Source organism: Ornithodoros turicata, chromosome 10, assembly GCF_037126465.1.
Source record: "Ornithodoros turicata isolate Travis chromosome 10, ASM3712646v1, whole genome shotgun sequence".
NCBI classification, from domain to species: Eukaryota; Metazoa; Arthropoda; class Arachnida; order Ixodida; family Argasidae; genus Ornithodoros; species Ornithodoros turicata.
Genome location: NC_088210.1, coordinates 30,823,441 through 30,845,998, shown reverse-complemented (window position 1 = coordinate 30,845,998; position 22,558 = coordinate 30,823,441). Strand labels below are relative to the sequence as shown.

At 43.0% G+C, this 22,558-nt stretch overlaps 1 protein-coding gene across 16 annotated transcripts in view; it reads right to left on the bottom strand.

Annotated features, from left to right (window-relative positions):
- Positions 1 to 22,558, bottom strand: part of LOC135369853 (basement membrane-specific heparan sulfate proteoglycan core protein-like) — a 237,636-nt gene that overhangs the window by 49,486 nt on the left and 165,592 nt on the right. For 6 of the 16 annotated variants that reach the window (XM_064603410.1, XM_064603412.1, XM_064603420.1 and 3 more), the window contains 23 exons: positions 21,440 to 21,547; positions 20,618 to 20,731; positions 20,421 to 20,534; positions 19,561 to 19,686; positions 19,346 to 19,453; positions 18,667 to 18,780; positions 17,294 to 17,401; positions 16,519 to 16,632; positions 16,086 to 16,199; positions 15,863 to 15,970; positions 14,448 to 14,558; positions 12,640 to 12,753; positions 12,459 to 12,566; positions 9,553 to 9,663; positions 9,281 to 9,337; positions 8,200 to 8,427; positions 4,588 to 4,734; positions 3,783 to 3,902; positions 3,561 to 3,692; positions 1,615 to 1,902; positions 1,079 to 1,200; positions 780 to 989; positions 535 to 705 (listed from right to left, as the gene is read on the bottom strand). In XM_064603410.1, the coding sequence (XP_064459480.1) occupies positions 535 to 705; positions 780 to 989; positions 1,079 to 1,200; positions 1,615 to 1,902; positions 3,561 to 3,692; positions 3,783 to 3,902; positions 4,588 to 4,734; positions 8,200 to 8,427; positions 9,281 to 9,337; positions 9,553 to 9,663; positions 12,459 to 12,566; positions 12,640 to 12,753; positions 14,448 to 14,558; positions 15,863 to 15,970; positions 16,086 to 16,199; positions 16,519 to 16,632; positions 17,294 to 17,401; positions 18,667 to 18,780; positions 19,346 to 19,453; positions 19,561 to 19,686; positions 20,421 to 20,534; positions 20,618 to 20,731; positions 21,440 to 21,547 (3,047 nt within the window). Of the gene's footprint in view, positions 1 to 534; positions 706 to 779; positions 990 to 1,078; positions 1,201 to 1,614; positions 1,903 to 3,560; positions 3,693 to 3,782; positions 3,903 to 4,587; positions 4,735 to 8,199; positions 8,428 to 9,280; positions 9,338 to 9,552; positions 9,664 to 12,458; positions 12,567 to 12,639; positions 12,754 to 13,379; positions 13,488 to 14,447; positions 14,559 to 15,862; positions 15,971 to 16,085; positions 16,200 to 16,518; positions 16,633 to 17,293; positions 17,402 to 18,666; positions 18,781 to 19,345; positions 19,454 to 19,560; positions 19,687 to 20,420; positions 20,535 to 20,617; positions 20,732 to 21,439; positions 21,548 to 22,558 lie in introns of all 16 variants that reach the window. The other 10 variants (XM_064603411.1, XM_064603414.1, XM_064603416.1 and 7 more) reach the window with 10 other exon arrangements.

Genomic DNA, 22,558 nt, shown 5'->3' with positions numbered 1-22,558 from the left:
TAACCTGAGCTGAAAAGGTACGAATGTAATTAGGGCCTGACTTTTTCTGGTTTTTATTTTGCAGCAAAATTTTGTGTGTGGGGGGGGGAGTAAATATCGGGTTATATTTTGCTTCAATAATTCGGGTGCAATCGAGTTGAACTGAACCTGATTCAACCTTAATTCTGGTTGAATCTGGTTGGACCAGGCGTAAATCTTTGGTTTACTCGGCATAATAGACGTGAGACACCAGTAGGCACAGCGCATCAATATTTAGTCTATGCATCTTAGATGCAGCAGAATTAAACCGGGAAAAACTGGCAAACCGGGTTAAACCCCGTTTTTCCTGATTTGAATCGGGAGGTAAATATCGGGCATAATCGGGTATAACCCTCAAAACTCAGGCCCTAAATGTAATGTAGGGTTACCATGACTCATTCATTTTAACGCGTTGAAATTAAATTGAATTTCTACAAAACGTTAACTACACTTGGTACACGACTACGTGCAGAATGACAACTTATAGTCTGTTCTAATAAATAAAAGTGATCGGACCTCAGCAAATTGTACTTGAACTGTGTTGTCTCTCTGTGGGCCATAGGACTGCCTCAGGGTGTGTGTTAGGGTCAGACCATTGCCAGAAATAATGACGTCTGCAACAGCAGACGGCCTTGCTGATGCTTTGTACCTGAACGTGTACTTCAGGTGGCCTCCGTAACTGTTTAGCTGCAGAAAAAAAAAAGAAAGGTTGCCTCTATGTTAATGACACTGAAGCTCTGTGGACACCCTATGTACTTCACCTGATTTCCTCTGAACTCTGCAGGGAGATTCCAGTAGTAAGATACTGGAGCATCTGATGTCTTCACTTGACTGTCTATTCTGAACCTCCTATTGGCCGAATCAAAATGAACAGCATTCTGGTTTGGCGGAAACTTGTGGGTCACGTCCATGTAACTTCCATCGGGTTGAGGCGTGAACGTAGCTAGGGAGACCCCAGTCACGAGAGGAATCTAATGTGTGGTTGACGTCGAAAAGAAGAACTACGTTAGACCCACGTTCGAAATGCAACGGGAAAACGCCTTTCTGAAAATGTACTGACCGTCGTCTTGTACAAGCTGCTGCTATGGCAGTTCTGAGACACTCCAAAACAGAAGCAACGAAGACAGTCCGACGTTGACTTTGCCTTGTCGTTGAACATGGGCGGGTGACACACTCCTCTTGCTGGCCGTTAAAAAATGCACAAGTTCTCATAACAGCACATAAACAGGGCCTGAAGTTTTAGGGTTTAACCCAATTCTTCCCCGAATTGAAGGCTGCCTCTTTATGGTGAAACCTGATTTTTAACCGGCAAATTGCCTTCACTGGGATGCCTGTAGGAATACACTAACTTACTTGTTTGGCAGCCAACGCAGTTACATCACCATTTCTACCAAACCACTACAGTTTGTTTGAGTAACCGTGCCCAACTTGTCCCTGAATTTAGCATACTGGATCGTTTTTCCCACCTGAATTCGCATGAATTTAGTGCGCATGTTTATTTACCCGATTTTTACCCTCCAAATTTAGAAAAAAAATATTTCTCGAAAACTTCAGGCTCTACACGTAAAGCGTTGCAAAGAAGCAATGCACACTCACACTTGACAACAACAATGGCATCGGGCGTAGCAATCACACTCTGTTTGCTGTTTATGGCTTCGCAAGACCATGCTCCCTGATCGGATGGCTTTGCATCGCGAATAGTGACCACTCCGTGCCCTCCTTCGCTGCTCGTTGTAACCCGGGGCGGTGGTGGGATGTGACCCCAGTTGAGGCGCCAGTTTATAAGCGGCACAGGGTGGCCAATAGCAGTACAGCTGATGTTAACAGTTTCGCCCTCAATGACTGTAACCACCTCAGGAGGAGGGATGGTGATAGTTGGTGCCGCTGAAAAAAAAAGAAATTTCAAAAATTCTAGACACTGGCATGTAGATTCGTAGATTCCTCCAAATAAGTGAACCGTGCGTGGGACAAGTTGTGGAAATGGAAAGCATTCCTATTGGAGCTTCTGAAACGTCAGAGTTTCACAAGTATCGCAAGTCTCCCAAGGAGTTCTGCGGCATTCATGGTGCTTCATGGAGTCATCGATAACCTCGTAGCTAGCCAACGCATCATTCAAAAAAGTAAGAACGATCATTGTACAAGGCACATCGTAGCATGATGTGCTGTTATACATTAATTTTACTGTTCATACTACAGCTGTGCGAATAGGAAAATTTGCAACGCGAATAGTTTGTGGATATTTCGCTTTCACTGCAAATCGAATCCGAATCGTTTCTTCAGATTGGGAGTACGTTTACTGAACCTGCGATGCCGAGAGCACAGTGTTGATCACGAGCTCACAAAATGTGCAGACTTTTGGAAAAGAATATTGTGAACAGTGTAAAGTAAGCTTCACCTAATGCTCCGAAGTAATCAGGTGAAGCCCACTTGCAGATGGAGCCGCACACAAAAAAACAATGGTAGTAATGTGAAGTGGGCTTCATCTAGCTCGCGAATGTAATGAGGCGAAGCTCGCTTGCAGAATGGCAATAACGATACCTTGCTTCGGTACTAGTGTTCGAAAAATTTTCGAAAATTTCGAATGCTGAAAATAGGTTGCGAACGGCATTCGAATAGCTTCAGATATTCGTTTCTTATTCAAAATTTCGAATATTCGCACAGCTCTCAAAACCTGGTAGCCTAAACAATATGACGTACAGTAGTCTTTTAGAATTCGCCTAGAGAGACAAGCCTCTATCAGCTTCATCTGGTGGCGTCAGAAAGCCTGTGTTTTAAATCATCTGCAGCGATTGGCTGAAACAGATGACATGACACTCCATGTCCAAGTGTCAAAGTGGAGAGATACACAGAGCAGTAAGCGGGCAGTACTGGCATCTACTGTTTGCCTCCAGGGGGACCCGTGGGAAATGCCATGTGCCACCCCTCCCTCGTATTCTTGCGCTCTGAAAGGTGTCTTTTTTGCACCCCTTTTGGCGGGCTCCTGACCCCCCCCTGGTAGATGCCGGCACTGTAAGCAGGCGTTCTGTATCTAACCAAGCAGCACAATATCTTTGGTCCAATATTGGACCTATATTGGCAATACCGGTCCAATATTGGTCCAATCTTGGACCCATAGTGGGCCCCCATCGAAAATATTGGTCCAATATTGGACCTATATTGGCAATACCGGTCCAATATGGGTCCAATCTTGGACCCATATTGGGCCCCCATCGAAAATATTGGTCCAATCTCGGACCACGATGTTGTGCAGCTCGAGTAAGCGGCATTGACGCAACACAGCAGCAAATGTTCAAGCATGAATATCCTGGTCCAAATGTAATGCTTTCACAGAAGTGGCACTGGGAAGACCACCACGCAAGGTTTTATGCACCCCTGTGTGTGTGTAGGTCTTTTTTGGAACCAATGTCCCTTGGGTTCATCACCACCATTACCTCAAGATAAGAGGGACACCAGGATCTTCAAAGACGGCACAGACTTTTCTCCACAGACACACACCACTCAGTTACATGCAAAGAACATGACAACACCGAACAGTTCCTTACAGCATCCGATCTCATCAGATTTATCCTGGCAGTCGAACTCTCCGTCACACTGGAAGCTCTTGGGAATGCACTGGTCTCCAGAGAGACACTGGTATTCTCCCGCCCGGCAGGGAGACCCAGGGATAGATTCCCCTGTTTGTTCAAGGTCACATTTGTTATGGTAATGAAGGCCACGTTATATGGACACACATGAATGACTATGTGACAAAATAGTACACATACTGCAGCCACGTTCATCTGTGCCATCTCCACAATCGTCATCTCCATCACAGTGGTACACCTTCAGAATGCACTTCTTGCTGTCGCACTGCATCTCATTAGGTTCACAATGAGACTGTGGGACTGTTGAAAATGCACATCAAATAGGTGACAACAACTTCACTCATGCACAATGCTTCCTGAACCACATAGCTCATGTTTTGCCAACGTACAATGAAACCGCATTGTTTATAACTTGTGCTCAATACAAATTTCCAGGTACCATGGGTAAAACAAAGGTTACCTACGGTTAGAGCCTGAAGTTTTTGGAAACTATTTTTTTCCAAATTCTGGGGGTAAAACTCGGGTAAATAAACCTGTGCCAGAAATTCATGCGAATTCGGGTAGAAAAACCTCGTATGCTAAATTCAGGGAGGAACCTGGCTCAGTTACTCAAACTGTACCGGTTCGGTACAAACGGTGATGTAACCACATTTGCTGCCAAACAAGTTAGTGTGCATTCCTACAGATGTCTCAGTGAGGGAAATTTGACAGGTAAAAAATCGGGTTTCACCCTAAGGAGGCAACCTTCAACTCAGGGTGCGAAGTCTGGGAAGAATCGGGGAAGAATCGGGGAAGAATCGGGGAAGAATCGGGGAAGAATCTGGTTAAATCCTCAACTTTCAGGCTCTACCTATGGTAGAGCTACTTTTATGAATGACACTCACTGAACACAGGTAATTGAAATTACCTTCCATGAAATTCAACTTCAAAGTAATGAGGTTTCATTGCAATTTGCTATTAAACTTTGACAGGTATGCAACCTTACCACAGTTGTTTTCGTCAGAGCCATCCTCACAGTCGTAGTCTCCATCACAAACATATTTGCGTGGAATGCACTGCCCGTTTTGACACGTCGCTTCTTCGTGCTTGCAGGCTTCTGTTGGCCGTGTGGGTTTATGGGTGGGCGGCGTGTCTACAGAGAGGGACAACTCACCATATCTAGATTGCACCTCTACCGAAGATAGCAAGCAACTCCTAGGGATTTTTTTATTACAGATGCTCTTGTATAATGTTAAAGTAGACCATTGCGTTTTCATTTTGACACACCTTCCAACTGGTGTGGAGCTTCTTGCTTTGTTTTCCAGGGGTTTAAATGTGTAACCAAGCAACATGCATGAGCATAAAAGATCGAGCTTTGAGCAGAGAAACTGCCACTTGCAAAGCTCAAATTTTTTTTAGCTCGTGTTAGGTTTTTAATCAATACTTTGGTAATTCGTACTCAGATGTGCACACTGCAAACTTGTGAGCTGTTAAATTTTCGGGTGCAATGTGCTCCAAATCACACTGAAATAGACATTCACGTCACAATTAATTCACGACCCTGTGGGTTGGCAACAAGTCAACAACTGTCAGTGCTAGCTTGCACCATGTACGGCTTTTGTATTCGCTACATCAGGGCAAGACTGCACTACATCAGGGCTAGATTGCACTCCGTAAAACCAGATTGCACTTTGCCAGGACTATTTTGGGATTGCATGTTGCAAGGTTTGCTCCTCACATGAAAATATTTTGAGGTTAAAAACAGGATGTTATATGAAAGCACAAAGGTCAACACCCATTAACATTACCACATCAATCACTAAAAGGCTTCTAAAAGAGTGCGTGTTCTGTGTGATGTCGCACTTCTAAACACTAAGGGTACCGATATGCCTAGCTCTTAATACAGCTATCAAATACAAAGCCCAGCAGAGGACTAAGAAGCCAACACTTTAGCTTTCCAACCATAAAGCGCGTCAAATTGTGGCACTTCAGCTCAGCACAAGCACAATGGCTGCAGTTCAGTCTAAGCTTCAAGCCACATTTGTCCACCGTGCTTGTGCAGACAACAAAAGCTGTAGAAGAAAGTCCTTACGACAACTACGGGCCTTCACCCTCACACACGCCCACAATGCCTAATGAGAATGCTCAATTAGCCCATGTAGCAAAGGCACAAATTAACAGTACATCCTTATGTTTCAGAAACCTTTTTCCTGGGACTGGATTTGTCATTCTAGGATTATTTTTCAGAGAGCCCTGCGCTGCTATTAGAATCCATAATTTTAGATCTGAAGAAGGTTCACATAGCACCTGGCTATACACCACTGTGGGCTGTAGTAACAGGTTATAATGAATACAACTTTGTATCACACTATACAGTGTCAAATGGAGACACTAATGTGAAGCATAGTGCTAAGTCATTATTCTTATAGCTCTGCATCTCAGTGTTACATTGCCAAAAAATGAAGACTGAAAGACAGAAAAAAGCTGTTCCGGTTTCTTCATAGACCTCCAAACCTCTACTTTTTCAAATAACTGCATCGTTGACATAATGGAATGGCACAGCAAAGTGTTACATACACACTTGAAGATGCCATGGAATTAAAGGAAGTCTGACATAGTATTTGACAGCTGTCATTTGTACGCAAGGTCATTTGGCACGGATTGAAAACCTTTACGCATTACTGAAACATCATTACTGAACATGCGCAAGAGTGTAAATTCACAGCGAGTCTTAAAATCGCTCACCAACGAAGGAAAGTCCAGGTTTCGCATGTGTGACAAAACGAAAGAACAAATTTGAATTAGAGGCATGCAGCTAGGAAACCACATACACCTAGTACACCTTCACCACTGCATGATAAGGGTTCATTGTTTTTGGTATTACAGATAGAAAAGTTTTTTTTTAGTTTTACACAAAAACCATATATAAAGCTCAGGGTATGACGAACTTGCAAGCAAAAATCCCTTTAGTTTACTGAGAACTACAGTAGACCCTACTATGTACGGTGGACGGTCTTTCTTTCCGGACAAACCCTGCATGTGCAAGAAGCAAACAAGCAAGCGACAACACACACACACACACGTGTAGCTATTCCTTTCAGATGTTTGGTGTGCACTTTGAGGTACTACCGACAAATGCAGGTCTAATTCGATTGCTTAGGTAATGTCCCTATTCCACTAGTAGACCAAAAGCACTGAACTCTGCTCTTAGCCTACACAGTCCACTCGTCCCAGATGCTCGAACAAGGAATTTTGGCACAGGTACCACAGTACTTATTCCTGAAAAAGCTTTCACACGAGGTCTATGAGGCAGAATAGGAGAGCGAATAAGAGCGAGCGAAATATTGAAAATATAGGAATATATAAAATAAATGAAACTATATATAAATATTAAATAGTAAAAAAAATTAAAAAATAAAAATTAAATATATATGTATAAAAATTATAAATATAAATATATAAATTTCAGGGAATAGGCACAAAGCGTATCGTTAAGCGTAGCTTGAACAACTGCTCTAAGTGTTACGAGCCGTAACATCTCTTAATGGGCTTAAAACCAGATCTCGGTCAGCGTACCTTGTTATTTATGAGCACGATTGTGGCCAATACTGCAAGAATTATTTCTCATGCACACCGTAGGAACACATGCAAGAGACATGCTGAAGTATACTGTTAGTACCTTGGTAGGAGTTTGGATCAATTTTAGGAAGGAAATCCCCATAGTAAGGCACAGCTGAAGTGTCAGTGTAAAAGAGTGCTGATTAGTTTTCAGTCATGCAGCAAACAGTAGTCATGTTTACGGGGGTGACATCTGTGCGCTCGTGTGATACCAGACAACGATAGCAATGCACACAATTCAACTTAGTCATGTGCGCGAAAGCAGAGATACCGACAGAGGCATTCAAACCACATACTAACTTCTTTGGGAATGATCATTTATTTGTCCAAAATTCTTTTCCTTCAAATATAACAAGCAGTAAAGTCAACAAAAGCCGAAGTTAGTTCTAGCACATGGTTTGAATGCTAAAATGCCTCCAAAAAATGCTGTAGTATATATACCTATTTAGAGTGGCATCACACCACAAGCAAAACTTATCCTACACAGGAAAATCCATTACCTATCCTTTCCAAAAAGGTTCCACTATCAGTTTCAGCAACATCTCGAGAACAAAAAAACAGCTGAAGCATTAAATATCGCAAAGCCGCTACAAGCATACAGCCACCACTAATATGCAAAAACAACCACACAGGAAAAGTAGTGTCTGTCACAGTACAAAGTAATGACATTACAGAAATTCACCGTTTGGCACAGACTGCACATTCTATGCAACATCAAGAATGCCGGGATCGGAACTTGTATACATGCATTGCATCGTGAACTTTTGTGTCAGCTGGAGGCGCATGGTGCTATAACGAACTAGCTCGGCTAGGTTTCCCTTTTTGTTAACAACAGCAGGAACACGGCAGGTGGGTATGTCATTTTTCGTCATATCTGAGATCCTAAAGGTTAATTTACATGCCCCCGTCTTTATGTCCTTGCGAAAGGATGGCACACGGAACGCACAGGCAGAAAAGGTTCGCCCCTAAAACCTAGGCGCACAGTAGTCTGGATATTTACATGGCTGTACGATGAGAAAAGCAGCTTTCTGTGCACCAGTCGCTCCACTAGGGGCTCCCACTGCCTTGCACAGGTAGACCCCGCCATGCTCTGGCTGGATGTTGGGCATGGTCAGGCGGCCCCGAGCGTCAGTCGACCCGGGAGGTAGTGGGGCATCATCGGCACGTGACCAACGCACTTGAGATCTCCTCATGCCCTCGTCTCGGCACCGGAACACGACTTCCTGACCTGCACGGGGGAGAGAGCAATCGAAGGTAAAGGATCTTTAATTAGAATTTTGATAAAACTATATTAAATTTTATTTGATTTGTTCAATTGAATTAAAGACGACAGAAAAGAAAAGTGAAGTGAAGGAACGGTCCAAAATTTTTTTGTTTGTAGCTGGAGTGTTTTAAGCACAATGAATACTACTACATGCTTTGGCGCAAGAACAACCTGACAACAATGATCTGTAGCGCAAGATGAGATGGCGTACAGGCAGGAAAGCTGGCGGACGAAACCCACTGAAGATGGAGCCTGAGCTTGGGCAAACACTGAAAGACAAAACAAAAGACACATGGCTGCTTGCTGTTTGTCTTTTGTCCCTCAGTGTTAGCCGAAGGTCAGGCCTCATCTTCAATGGTGATGGAGGAATACCCTGAGTCCATGTAATCTTTGGTCATCTTTGGTGTGCGCACCCCATAGAGACCCCTCAACTCCTTCGGAAAGTTAGTGATGCTGACTACACCATACGACGTGGACAGTTTCCTGCAAGTAGTGCCGCGCCATGTTCATAGCGCACAAATTTTCATTGAGGACCAAGACCTCCCATGCTGAGTGACGCTACGTCACACAGACCTGATTGTATCACGCCAGGAGCTGCAAATTCACTTCAACAAATTCAGCTCGCGGCTGCTTTTTCCGGGCATTTTCTAAAAATTTAATTGTGCAGTGATAAAACATCATATAGCAAAAATATCGTGCTTGGTGGCTCCTGATAGATAATCCATGGAAGTCTTTCGTGTTAACACACCCACTCTACGGCATCATCCAATTAAAAGAACAAGTCGTGTGAGTAAATATATAGTAATTTTCATCTTACTCTGTCTAATAGTTTGTCTTTCCGGGTAAACCCTTATGTTCATTCCAGCGTCAGCATCTGAAAAACAAAGCTCACCTCAGCACACTTCCCGTTCAAGGGCCGTTCAAGGGCCGTTCAAGGGCCGTTCAAGGGCCGTTCAAGGGCCGTTCAAGGGCCGTTCAAGGGCCGTTCAAGGGCCGTTCAAGAACCGCTTAAGAACCGCTTAAGAACCGCTTAAGAGCCGCTTAAGAGCCGCTTAAGAGCCGTTCTGGAGCACTGAGAAATGTGCTTACCACATCCAGCTTCATCAGAGAAGTCTCTGCAGTCATACTTGCCATCGCAACGCTGTGAGCGTTCGATACATTGGGAGTTGGCGCACACATACTGTCCGGGCTGACAGACCCCTAGAAGACAAATGCGGGCCTCACGTAAGGTACAAAGTGTAATGGCTGCTTTAGCGTTCTCCCCAGAAATGATTATACTGTCCCGTATATCTTGAATTAATGATAAATTAATGAAACGCACAACCCCCACTATGCCACTTCTATACAGAAATCAGTATGGCTTTGGTCCAATAGAAACACTATGCTATTACAGTACCTAAAGCTTCACTTATGTTTTGCTTTGTTTTCCTTCAAAGTCAAACAACGCAATTCAATCATTAGTGCTGCGAAGCAATGCTCTAGCAGTGATGCTCAGCATAGTTCTGATAAAATTTGAAATTTACTGGCAAAAGTATAGAATGATTAGGAAATAACCCAGCTACAAAATATGGTTTATTCTCGTGGTGTATTTCTTCTCTTTTCCTTCAAATTCGTAACACGTATGGTGCCATTAATGCTGCTATTAGTCATGCACTTTTATATTTAATGCCTTCTGTGCTACAGTTTATAGAAAATATCAATCCTCATAACTTTACTCTGTTCCTCTTAGAGACAAACTGTGGAATACATGACATGACACGGCAAACATACAACAGTCAAGCTCATCAGAGCGGTCAGGACAATGTGGCACCCCGTCACAAAACTCGTCTCTTTCGATGCAGAGTCCCGTTTGACATCGGAACTGTGAGGGCCTGCACAGGTGAGATTCTGCAGAAGACAGAGCGAGGCAAGGAAAAGAAAGGCAGATATGGTAGAGGTATTCAGGCATATTAGAGAAATAGGTGACAGTGTGCATGCAAGGCATTAGGAACCACTGTACATATTACATAAGAGATTACTTTTTTTGTTAAAGAAAGATGGCTGCTGTTATCAGGGCTTCATCACATAAAGTGCTTAAGAATCAGAAAGTGGGTAATGGCCTGAACAGAAGTTTTACGAGGTCACGAAGTTTCCTGATACATATATACCATTACACTGAACCTCACAGAAAAATTCCTTTACACCAACCTTTCGGGATGTATGTACAGTGGTGGAAGTTGAGATTTATCACTGTTACTGCTAAAGCTACATTTTCTTTGGTAGAGTTGAAGCGTACTAGAATTTTATTTTTTTAACACTTCACTGTCAGGGGTCTCCATACTTGCACGATCTCACTTAAATGGTACTAATACACTTGCTGTATATGGTTGTGCATGTGAAACAGGGATGCACATCAACAAAGAGCAGTTCAACATGCAGCTATCATTAAATTGATCCTGCAGCACATTATCACCTAACCAGGGGTGTGCGAAAGGCAAAGGCTGATACGCAACACTCAGATGAAACACTGGAGACAGGTTGTAAACTGAGTGGGTAGTACAAAGTCAAGATACTTCCAAATTCTATGCCAATTATTTTTCAGAGGCTGCTGCTACGAAAGTCCGTAAAAATGCATACTTAGAGTACGTATTACAGAAATTTTTTCTAGGCTGCAAGAATAAAGAGAAGATAAATTCAACATTGATGGATGCTTCTATGCTTCTATCCAGGCATTAAAAGGCATTAAAGCATTAAGCTTAACTCATGTTCCTGAGCTCAGAGGATGTAATTGAAATGTGCAGTTGAAATACAGGATCGAACCTGGATGAAAACTACAGCAGATGTAATTCTATGTAATTATGAGAAGACTGCATAATTTTCTTTCGCGCACGTTTTTTTTTTTTGTGTGTGTGTGTTTTCATGCATATAGTCGTTGCTCCCATTCTTGTTTCATGGCGTAAATTATGCAGCACCCCAGCATGTTTACCATGCAAAAACCACACCAGTGAACATACTTGACGTGCAAGTCAGACTTTCTGCCAGAGCCTATACGTTTGCAAAAATGTTTGTAACGCATGTTCTTCCAAGAACTGTATCAAGTGCAGCAGGTTTCTGCTATACTTTGGACAACTTTTCACACTATAGATTCAAATTTTTAGTATAGCACAAACCTCTCGTCCAACACAGAGACATAAACGTATTCTCGTCCTACTCCAAAAACTGTATTAAAAGAGTGCATTCGCAAACCCCTGCAAGTCGCGACCGGCAAAACCGTGCAATACTAGAGACCCCGAAGCTGACGACCAACCTGTAGTTTTTAGTACCCTGTTAGCAATCCAAAGTAGAGTATTTGTGAGGCTAACTCAGTAAGTACCACAGTTCTGCTCGTCAGAAAAGTCCTCACAGTCATAGTAACCATCGCACCGCAGTATGTCCTCGATACATTTCCCATCCCCGCAGGCGAGCTCTTCGTGGCCGCAGCCTCCTGCCGCATGCGCAAAGGTGTGAGAGCAGTTAGGAAGGAAAGAAGCAGGGAGCATATGTAACAGCACTCAGATTTATTTATTTATTCATTTCTCAACACGCCTAAGGTCAGATGGAGCAAACATGACGAAATCTTGTTAGTACCAGTGATGGCCACTAACTACTTCTACAGTAGTTTAACTATAACTACTAACTACTTTGCAATGGAGTAGTAAGCTTCAGGAGCAGTAAAATTTAGAATTCTATCATTATTCATAACAATCGATATTGATGCCGGCGGTTCACGGTACAGCTCGGGACAAACGTTCGCGGAACATGGCACTGGTGCATTCCTGCATCAGAGCGGTGCCTGCTTGCTTTCAGGGAGAGACCGAATAAGAGACGCGTCTCCATCTCTCAGTATGTGTGTCCGCTCCTATTTGCTCCCAGGGTGTCGCTCCAATGGAGAAACGCGACCCCGGTGAAACCCCGGTGTTCCGCAAACCTTTGTCCCAAACTGTAGAGTCCAATCGGAGTATCCCAGGACCACTTACGGCACTCCGATTCATCAGATCCATCTCTGCACTCATACTGGTTGTTGCACCTGAAGTGTTTGGCAATACATTCACCACTTCTGCAGTGAAATTCATCAGACGTGCAACCTGAGGGAAAAAAAACGGGATTGAGCCACGCCACTTTTTTTTGTGCGGCTCGCGGATGTCTTTTAACACTTACAGTTGTCTTCGTCGCTTCCATCGGGGCATTCTCTTCGACGGTTGCACCTTAATGTGTGCTGAATACATTCACCTGATTTGCACCTGAACTCATCAGCCCTGCATGCTTGGGACACTAGGGGATAATGTAAAGGATGGTGTGGTTTTGGTGTAATGAAAATAAAATTGGAGAATGTGGCGCTCACACGAAGAGCCGGCTACTCCAGTCCGATTAAACACCAAGATCTAACACTTGTGCCAAAAGTTATCTGTAACAGTACTCTAACAGCACATTAGCTTATTAACCGAGCAACTTTAAGCAGGAAAATGCTGTTCTGTTAGTCCATGAGATGGTTGCGTTTGGGAAACCCCATTGCATCAGGAGGCTCTGACGTCAGAGTTTAATATTTTTTTTTAATGAAATATTTTGCATTTGATTTAGCTGTATGGTGCAATTTTATGATAGCCATTAGATATTTACATGCACAGCAAGGTCTTAACGATGAAAATGTTTCTTTGAAACCGCTGGCCACACTGCCAGACTGCCGGCTGGTTAAGCTATGACGATACCCTACGTTCATTTTTTTTTTCTACCTTAAAACGCCAGACCCCATGTGCAGCCAGGGTTGTTTCAACTACACACACATTTTTCAGATTATATACAGTGTAAAAGATGGCACGGTTCGGCAATCTGCATGCACTGATAACCTTAACAAGCAGTCAAAAGGTTAAGCCCTAGGAAGTGCACAGTTTAGTACGTACCACAGTTAGCTTCGTCAGAGAAGTCGGAGCAATCTACTCTATCGTCACACTTCTGCCTAATGTCAATGCATCGACCATCACCACATTTAAACTGACCCGATGTGCAACCTGCAACCATGCAAATTCCTCAGTACAATGTTAGGTGCACCCTGTCAACCACCAGCATTACAAGGAGGAAAGGTTACATGTTAATGCAGGAATATAAGTTGGCACCCTTATTAGTGCTCCTTAGATACCTGCAAAGTATCATGTCACATGCACCAAACACTACTGCGACTATGTATTCTAAAATACCCTTTCCTTTCCACTTCCATTCCTTACTGCCTGTTTGTGCATGTCTCTTATAGCTAGAGCCTGAAGTCTGAGAATTCTTTTTTTTTTTTTCGAAATTCAGGGGGTAAAAATCGGGTAAATAAACATGTGATCTAAATTCATGTGAATTCGTGTGGAAAAAAACTTTCAGTATGCTAAATTCGGGAAGAAATCAGACTCAGTTACTCAAACTAACTCTACTGGTTTGATACGAATGGTGACGTAACTGCATTCGCTGCCAAACAAGTTAGTGTGCATTCCTACAGGTGTCTCAGTAAGAGGGCTATTAGCCAGGCAAAAATCTGGTTTCGCCCTAAAGGGGCACCTTCCAATTCGGGGTGCAAATTTGAGGGAGAATCAGGTAAAAACCCCTAAAACTTCAGGCTCTACTTATAGCACCTCGTAGCACACAGCCTTCTTTTTTTTTTAAAGAAACTCGAGACATTTGAGTTAGTATTCTAGACTCAAAAGGAAGTGAAATAGAAAAGGCAAAGTACAATATGATGGCTACATCTTAGTTTCCTGAACAATTTTTTCTATGACCTTCACACTCCATAAATCTACTGCCTCAAATAAACACACGACACACACCAAAACCTGAAAAAAGCACACCAAATCGAGAGAGGCTAAAATGGCCGCGAAGGACTCATAGTGTCGGCAAAAAATGGCATGCGCGTGCAAGGCATGGTTTCTCATGCTTTTTGCATGCTTTGCTGGGAAGGTTCACAACAAAAATATACTTCTCGAACTTATTACCAGAGCAATTGTGCTCATCAGAGTTGTCTTTGCAGTCTGCAGTTTTGTCACAGCGCTTGGAGAGGTCAATGCAAGTGCCGTCTCCACAGCGGAAGTCACTCTCTTTGCAATCTGAGCAGAATTTCAACAGGTGCTAGCTAACAGTAATACTCTATAAGCCTATGAAGCACATGTAAAATGATAAGAGAAAGAATAGAAGCTCTCAACCATGGCATACTACAACTTTATCAGAGAGTCTACCAAATTGTAGCCTTTAAATTCCCTGCCTTTTCCTGGTTTGGAAGTTTTCAAAGGAAAAAAAAAAGTCTTGCCGATTGGACTGTTATACAGTGACAACGGCTTACGAGATAACAACGCTGGAATTCATGTGTGCCACCTGTCTGGCGGGATGACTTATCGTATATCCGATGACATACGATAATTTCGCAACAATAATGAGGCCATTTACGACCTCTGAAGCATACTTTTTATCGACTTGTTGATGAATAAATTTAAGGTTAATAATAACGTGTATGCAATGTAATAACGTGTCTGCCAATAGGAGAAGCGAATCGAATGACAGATGACATTGAGTAGATGGATCCGCACTTGCAAGACCATCATCTCCTTATTTTTCTCCATATATCCATCCACTTCAATTCATTGACAATTTCAAGCAAATTCCCTGACCGAAAAAAAAGGGAACTTGGTGTCTGCTCTTACGTTTTGATACTGGTCACTCATACAACAGATCATTTATATAGTAACTCGATACAAATTACTTACTGAATTCAGTAAGTAATTTGTATCGAGTTACTATATAAGCAAACAGAACACATGTTGCTCCTTACTGTTTAAGAGAATGTTTTTTTTTCTTTTCCTGTGGTAAGGAGACCTATGTCATCTATGACCCCTGTCGTTTTTTCATTAAAGGACACTTATTAGTGAGGTTGTCCTACTTTTCTGCCTCTGACGTTGCTGTGTCGCTGAACTGTTACTCGCAGCAACGTTGCTGCAACGTAACCGTGCACAGTCATGGCATGCCTAGCATTTTGCCCCAACTTCACCTCAACTTTAGCAACTTCCCTGACAATCCCCCGACTTTTCCAGTCACATCAAAATTCCCCGACAATTCCAGATTTTCCAGGTCTTCAATGTTGGTAGACACCCTGTTTATGAGCTCATAAATTTGCATGTGCATGCAAGCAAATCAAATTTATCGCAGCATAAAGCAGAAGCCCGTGACTTCTTGTCGTACCTCGAATTTATGGCTACTTTTGTTAGCCCTAAATTTGCAGTCATTTCTGCCACGAGTTGACGGCCCTGCTGACAATGCCTTTTCAAAGGCTCTACTCTAAGGACAACTGATTTCTGCACTCAAAGATACGAAGCAAGGACACTAGAGTAAGGACACTAGAGTGAACTCCTCAGCTTACCACAATCCCTTTCGTCGGAGTAGTCTCGACAATCCGCAGTGCCATCACAGCGCTTATGCATATCAATGCATTTCCCGCCACCACAACGGAATTCGTGGTCCTTGCATTCTGCAACATAGGACATGTTTGCATAGGACATAGAACATGCAACATAGGACATGCCGAGACTCATCACTACGAGCAACTGTTGTGTAATTCAATGTTACGGAAATTGTTTTCTTACGGCAATCAGCTTCATCAGAGAAGTCGCCGCAGTCAGCACGGCCGTCGCACTTCCGCCTGCTGTCAATGCATTTTCCATCTCCGCAGCGGAACTCGTGGTCTTTGCACTCCGTAACTGTTAAAGTGGAGCACACACACACACATATTCAGCACATTTGGCATGACACCTTTAGACTGACAAGAAGTGGCAAATGTGCCTAGCTAGGCCCACCCATTGACATACACACAAAACATTTTAGTTGGAGGGAGCAGCTCGGACTGTCAGTTATGTTAGGTCACTACATTTCAGAGAACAATGAATAAATCTGCAGCAACATTCACAACACCTGATTTAGACCTCCCAACGTGGTCCTCACATCTTACCGTACGTCTTGCACAGATGTAATATTATTTAAGCAATGGCTCCAATTTTTTAAGCATTAACTGTAACGCACCACAGCCTGCTTCATCTGAGAAGTCCTCACAGTCCGTCCGTCCGTCACACCGTCTCCGTGCGTCAATGCACATGCCACTTCGGCATTTGAACTCGTGGCTTTTGCATTCCTTAGCTAGAAATTGAATTTAGGTCTATAATTGCAAAACTATCAATGCTAGAAATAATAATACTAGAAGTATGACACCATACAGCTTGACACAGCAAAATTTAACACGACCTTACTCGGAAGGTATCATGACAGTTTGGAATGTCTTCAGCAACACAATAAGCAGTAAAACCTCGCTTGTTTGAACTCCTGTCAATTTAAAAGCTTACTATGTTCTGTTGCGTTTGGGTTAACTTGATGTTGGCTAAGCATTTAAAATCAGGCTTTGAATTTTACTTCAAATTAATGAGGTTTTTCTGTACTCTTTGGATCACCAATGGATGATGGATAGGTATAAACCATTCTTCACACACACACACATTGTTCAAGCACAGTCCTCAACACAGGGATGTATGGAATGAAGAGGTTATGAAAATGTGGTAACTAATATTAGTACACCAGCACTGTCATTAGTATAGCAGATACCGGAAACCACTTATGCATTGCAAAGAAATACTGGTAAGCGTGCAAGTGTTACTCCCCGCAGTTTGAGCATTTCAACTTCTCATTTAGAGCAAAGTGTACTTGGAACAGCAAACTTTACATCAACTTCGAAACATTTTTTGTGACAACCTAACAATCATCATCATAAATAAAGTTTTTGTTGTTGTTGTTGTTTAGAACTCACCACAGTGTGCTTCGTCTGAGAAGTCATCGCAATCAACTCTGTCATCACATTTCCTGCGTGCATCAATGCACATGCCACTCGTGCACTTGAATTCGTCACTTTTGCATTCTGTGTTCAGACATAAAATTTAGTAACGCTTAGGAGTTACTCTAACAAGCAGTGCAACCTTCAACACGCATAACAGGGGGTCTCAAAAACGTGCCATACCTTCCTCAAAACACGCGCGCAACAAAAACTGACGCGGTGTCAAAATGTGCGGCATTTTGACACCGCTAAACACTTTTGACACATTTGTGGTGTCAGTTTCTTGAGACACCCTGCTATACTAATATATTAGTATTGTTATTATAAACACCTTTTGAACTAGAAGGGATGCATCTGCAATATCCGGCTTAGCTTCGCAGAAATAGAGAGCACTCTAGTACTAACAAAACCCACGTTTCGTACAGTGCATTTTATGTATAGTGAACGTTGCTGTCTCCAAATTTATTATAAGCAGCAACTTCATCAGTAAAGATGAAATGGTTGTAAAACCAAAGGAAACGTGTTGGTGACAATAGGGAAGAAAAAGTCGCATCTTATTATAAACAAAAAATTTCATCAGTGTCCACATAACCCATTAAATGCACTGCCCTTCTGAAAGTGGGTACTTTTGTGTTATTATAAGCGATCGCCACTGTACAGTAATACATGCAAAGAATGCAAATACTGCAGGTGGTGTTGCAACTTGGGACTTAGCAAATGAAAAAGTCGCTGCAGGATTCCTCTCAATATTTGTTTTCAGAAAATCTAAACAGACATGCGATAGGCATTGCATTTTACAGAGGACTGTATGCTGAAGCTTTCTATGATAAATTGCATTAGACAAGGTATGAGAAGCCTGTGTTACAGAAAGAAAAGTACTGCTACTGCTAAATTAATGCGGTCACTAGATACAGACAAGCTGAGGTCAAATGACGACAAAACGGTATTTAAAATGCAGTGTATGCAGGGAGGCCACCAGTGCAGCATGCAACACCAATAACATGAAACACAGACTTAGCAAGTTCGATGCCTGTATGTATTAATTTGCAGGTCAAAAATATAAGGGACAATCTTCACGCTAGGGGAACTACAACAGAACTGAAAAACTTGGAGGAAATTTTTTAATTTTTAATTGATTTACTTAATTTAATTTTTATTTTCATTTATTTAATTAATTTTTGAATTTTTTTTACAATTTGAAAAATCACTCCACTGATCAAGGTCCCAACACACTGGCCAACCCGCTTTTTTGTCTTTTTCTTTTTTTTTCTGCATCACAACCTCAATGCTGTTTCTTGACCTTCACACGAACATAAAGACAGGACACTTAAACTTATGTCTAAACCTACCACATTCATCCTCATCAGATGCGTCATCACAATCGTATTTGCCATCGCAGTGATGCTTTGATGGAATGCAGTCTCCATCAGCACAGCGAAACATAGTTGAAGCGCAAAGCTTGCCTGTAACATATTGCACATCTAAGCATGGGGGAGGCAGACTTTTTCGGGTAGGTCTCGTTTCGCAATAATGGCTTCCCTCTGATACCTGCCTCGCATCAGAACATGTAATGCTTCCAGGCTGTAATTTCTTTAATGAATCTGGTTCTATGAGTGGCTTTATAACTATGCTTTCTCCATAAAAATTATAACTGAAAAGTCTATTAATTACGCATACACTGTAAAACCCAAAAAAGTCTGATCCACCAAATGCAGAAAAGCAGCAAGCAGTACTACAAGCACTTCTGAATGAGCATTATCTAATATTTTCTGCATGCACACAGCAAAGCAAGACATGTTGGCATGGTAACACCTCGTGCCAACAATCTACATTGCACATTTTAAAGAGAAACGTCTGCGTGAGAGAGAGAGTGCAGTATCAAATAACCCACGCATGCATGCCCATCCGAAATTCCTAAATTCAGGCAAGATTGTATAGTGTGTGCGTGGAGCAGCCCAGTGCTAAGGAGGAGGAGGAGGAGGGGGGGGAAACATAAAACACAAAACAGGGACAAAACATTAAACCTACGGCAATCCTTCTCATCAGAGGAGTCTCTGCACTCAACACGGCCATTGCAACGGAGGTAGATGGGGACACAAGTACCGTCACTACACTGAAACTCATGAGCGGAACATTCTAGAAGGTACGAAAGGGTACTAAAATTAGAACACAAGGTACACAGCCACAGGGGAGGAAAGCAAGAAAAAGACTGAGTTCTAAAATTACCGACAAGAAGAACTTACTGTCCGGAAAGACACAATTTTCCTCGTCACTTCCATCGTCGCAGTCCCTGCGGCGATCACACTTCCGACTTTGGTCGACGCATTGGCCCGAGGTACACCTGAACTCATTGCTGCGGCAATACTCAGCTGTAAGAGAGGACGTATCAAAAGTTGAGCTGCCATTCGATGTACATGTTGAACAATTACCCCAAAGGGTCCCCGAAGGTATAGCTGTCTCACCAAATATAAATTTGCACATTTTTGGTCCCACGAGTAGTGCACTCCCCAATTTACCGAAATCCGTTTCACTTTTTTGTTGACCTGAGCCGTACAATTCATCATAGGCATCATGAATCATTAGGATCGGGACGGCACATGGACGGCACATGGACGGCACATGGACGGCATCGGGAGGAGTGCTACATAGTTATTTGTGTCCCACTGCAGGGAATATGCGAGGAGTGGCGAGAACGTCACGGAAACGTCCTGTGAGCTGATGAGATTCTCCTACTTGTTCCTTCCTGGGGAAGCGGGTCCCCTATCGGCTCTTATGACAAAATAACTCTGAACTCTAGAAATATGTCAATTTCTGGGGGAAGGGCTCGCAGGAAAGTTGTCTGGAGAGAAACTTCGCTGTGTTAGGGAGTAACTTTCCGTCGACTAAAAGGCCTTATTGAAGGTGACACTTGTATGGTGCAGCATAATTACAAGAATACTTCGCCGAAGCAAACAGTCCAAAAGCTGCAAGTGTGCTTGAGTGACAAAGATCACGAAACCAAAATCGAGTACACAATAAAAAATTTAAACATTTCGCATGCCCCAATAAAAATGAACACCTTACACACACTTTGTGGCCAAATCGCACAACATACGAAACTTACTGCATGAAAGCTCATCTTCGCCGCCGGGGCAATCGGAGATTCTGTCGCATCTTCGCGCATTGTCCAAGCAACTGCCACTACGGCATCTGAACTGGTCATGCCGACACGGGGGCACTGCGAAAGATTGTCGTCTTTGTGGTTGGCAACATTGTGTTTGAAACGAGGAGGGAAGTCTGATGTGGTACTATACAACTCACAGCAATGTAGTTCATCAAAGCCATCTGCACATTCCTCGGTCCCGTTGCAACGACTTGAGGCGGGGAGACACGATCCGTCACGGCATCGGAAGTCCGTTGGGGAGCACTTGCCAGCTACACGTAGACACAAACGACATGCTACAGCACTGAATTCACACTTCGCACTCAGACACAGTGAATAACCATTTGCAAGGGGGCACTCTAAATATACTGTCTCTCGTTACAATCTCTCAATCATTGAAGATCAACTGAGAGTCAAAAATTTAATTGAACTGATAGCGATAAGCTTATACATAAGCTTTCTATTGTGAAACAATTTTGCGAGATTAAAAAAAAATCTGAATAGAAATTCAAAAATTACATACTGTATTATGACCAATTTCTGCACTAAAATCCCTCTCTGGATTGATAAAACACAAAGCACTGGGCCCGCTTGCATGAACGTTGGGAAGGTTCTTTTGCAGTGTCCTCAGTAGTTTCGGTGGCACTCTAAGTGCTACAGTCCTCACTGCCGCTCATGTGTAGAGCGCTGCCAGAGCCAGTGAGGATGGCACCGAGGAATCCCCTCAATGTTCGTGCAAGCAGGCCCTGATGTGTGAAGCAAACTTCAAGAGCATTGGTCGTTACGACTTCCTGAGCAACAAGTGACAAGCTCTCCGTTAAGTTTAGCTTGTGCCTCCTATGAAATGGTATCCAACTGTGCACAAAAGCACAAAGCAGGATACTGCAGGACACTACGCACTACGAGGCAAGAATCACCCGCAACCGCAGAAGCCTGCAAAACAAAAGAAATGCCTTGGCAGCCTGCGGCGCCTAACTTACGACAACCGTCCTCATCGCTGTGATCTTCACAGTCGTTGTACGAATCACAGCGCCGGTAGATGTTGATGCAAAAGCCATTCTTACACTGAAACTGGTTGGCCCTGCATGCTGCAGTGTGAATTGTGGAAAGAGTGTACCAGGCAGTCATAGATACATAAGCACGATGCAAAAGAAACAGAACGGAAGAAAAACGGGGCAAGAAAAGAAAAAAAAGGAAAGAGCAATATGATGATGATAAAAACCTTGCTTTGATATGCCATGCAGACGTCTACGTGTACGACAGCTACCACAAGACATGGAATGCTGCACTACGCCTTGACAGTGTCGGACTTGGTAAATCTATACTACAACTACTCGGACCATAAGTTTTCTTAACCGTAAACTAATTTTGCCACTATATATCTAACGTTTCGCGTTTTTGTTTTAATTAGTGCTGAGTGAATTGGGCAACAACTGTTCAGTGTTTTGTGCCACCTCATCTCAACCAGGATTAGTGGCTCAAAACTTCTATGTTCATCAACATGCATTTCCAAGGAGCATTACACTGGCTCCAGTCCACCAGCATCTTGAACATGAACACATACAGGAGTGGGTACACACAAACTGCTATAAACCAAATGAGAAGTATATGATGAAAACAGTTTTGTTAATCTTGAAATTTTGGTACACGTTTGAGCTGATGTCATTTTCTCACATTCTTGGTAAAAAAAAAGAACAAAAGAACAAACAAAAACCAACCCAAGCAGCACAACATCTTGGCGCAATATTGGACCAACATTGGCCATGTCGGCCCAATATTAGACCAAGATTGGACCGATATTGGGCCAGTATCGCCAACATGGGGCCAGTATCGCCAACATGGGGCCAGTATCGCCAACATGGGGCCAGTATCGCCAACATGGGGCCAGTATCGCCAACATGGGGCCAGTATCGCCAACATGGGGCCAGTATCGCCAATATCGGGCCGAGATGTTGTGGTGCTTGGAAAAACCTTCCAATCGTTTACGAGTGCGCATCTCGTGTTGGACGATACAAACGAATGCTGAGTCGTCTGCCCTTTTAAGACTCCTGCACAATATATGCCAACGTGTCTACAATTGATGCGGTGACCTGCGGACC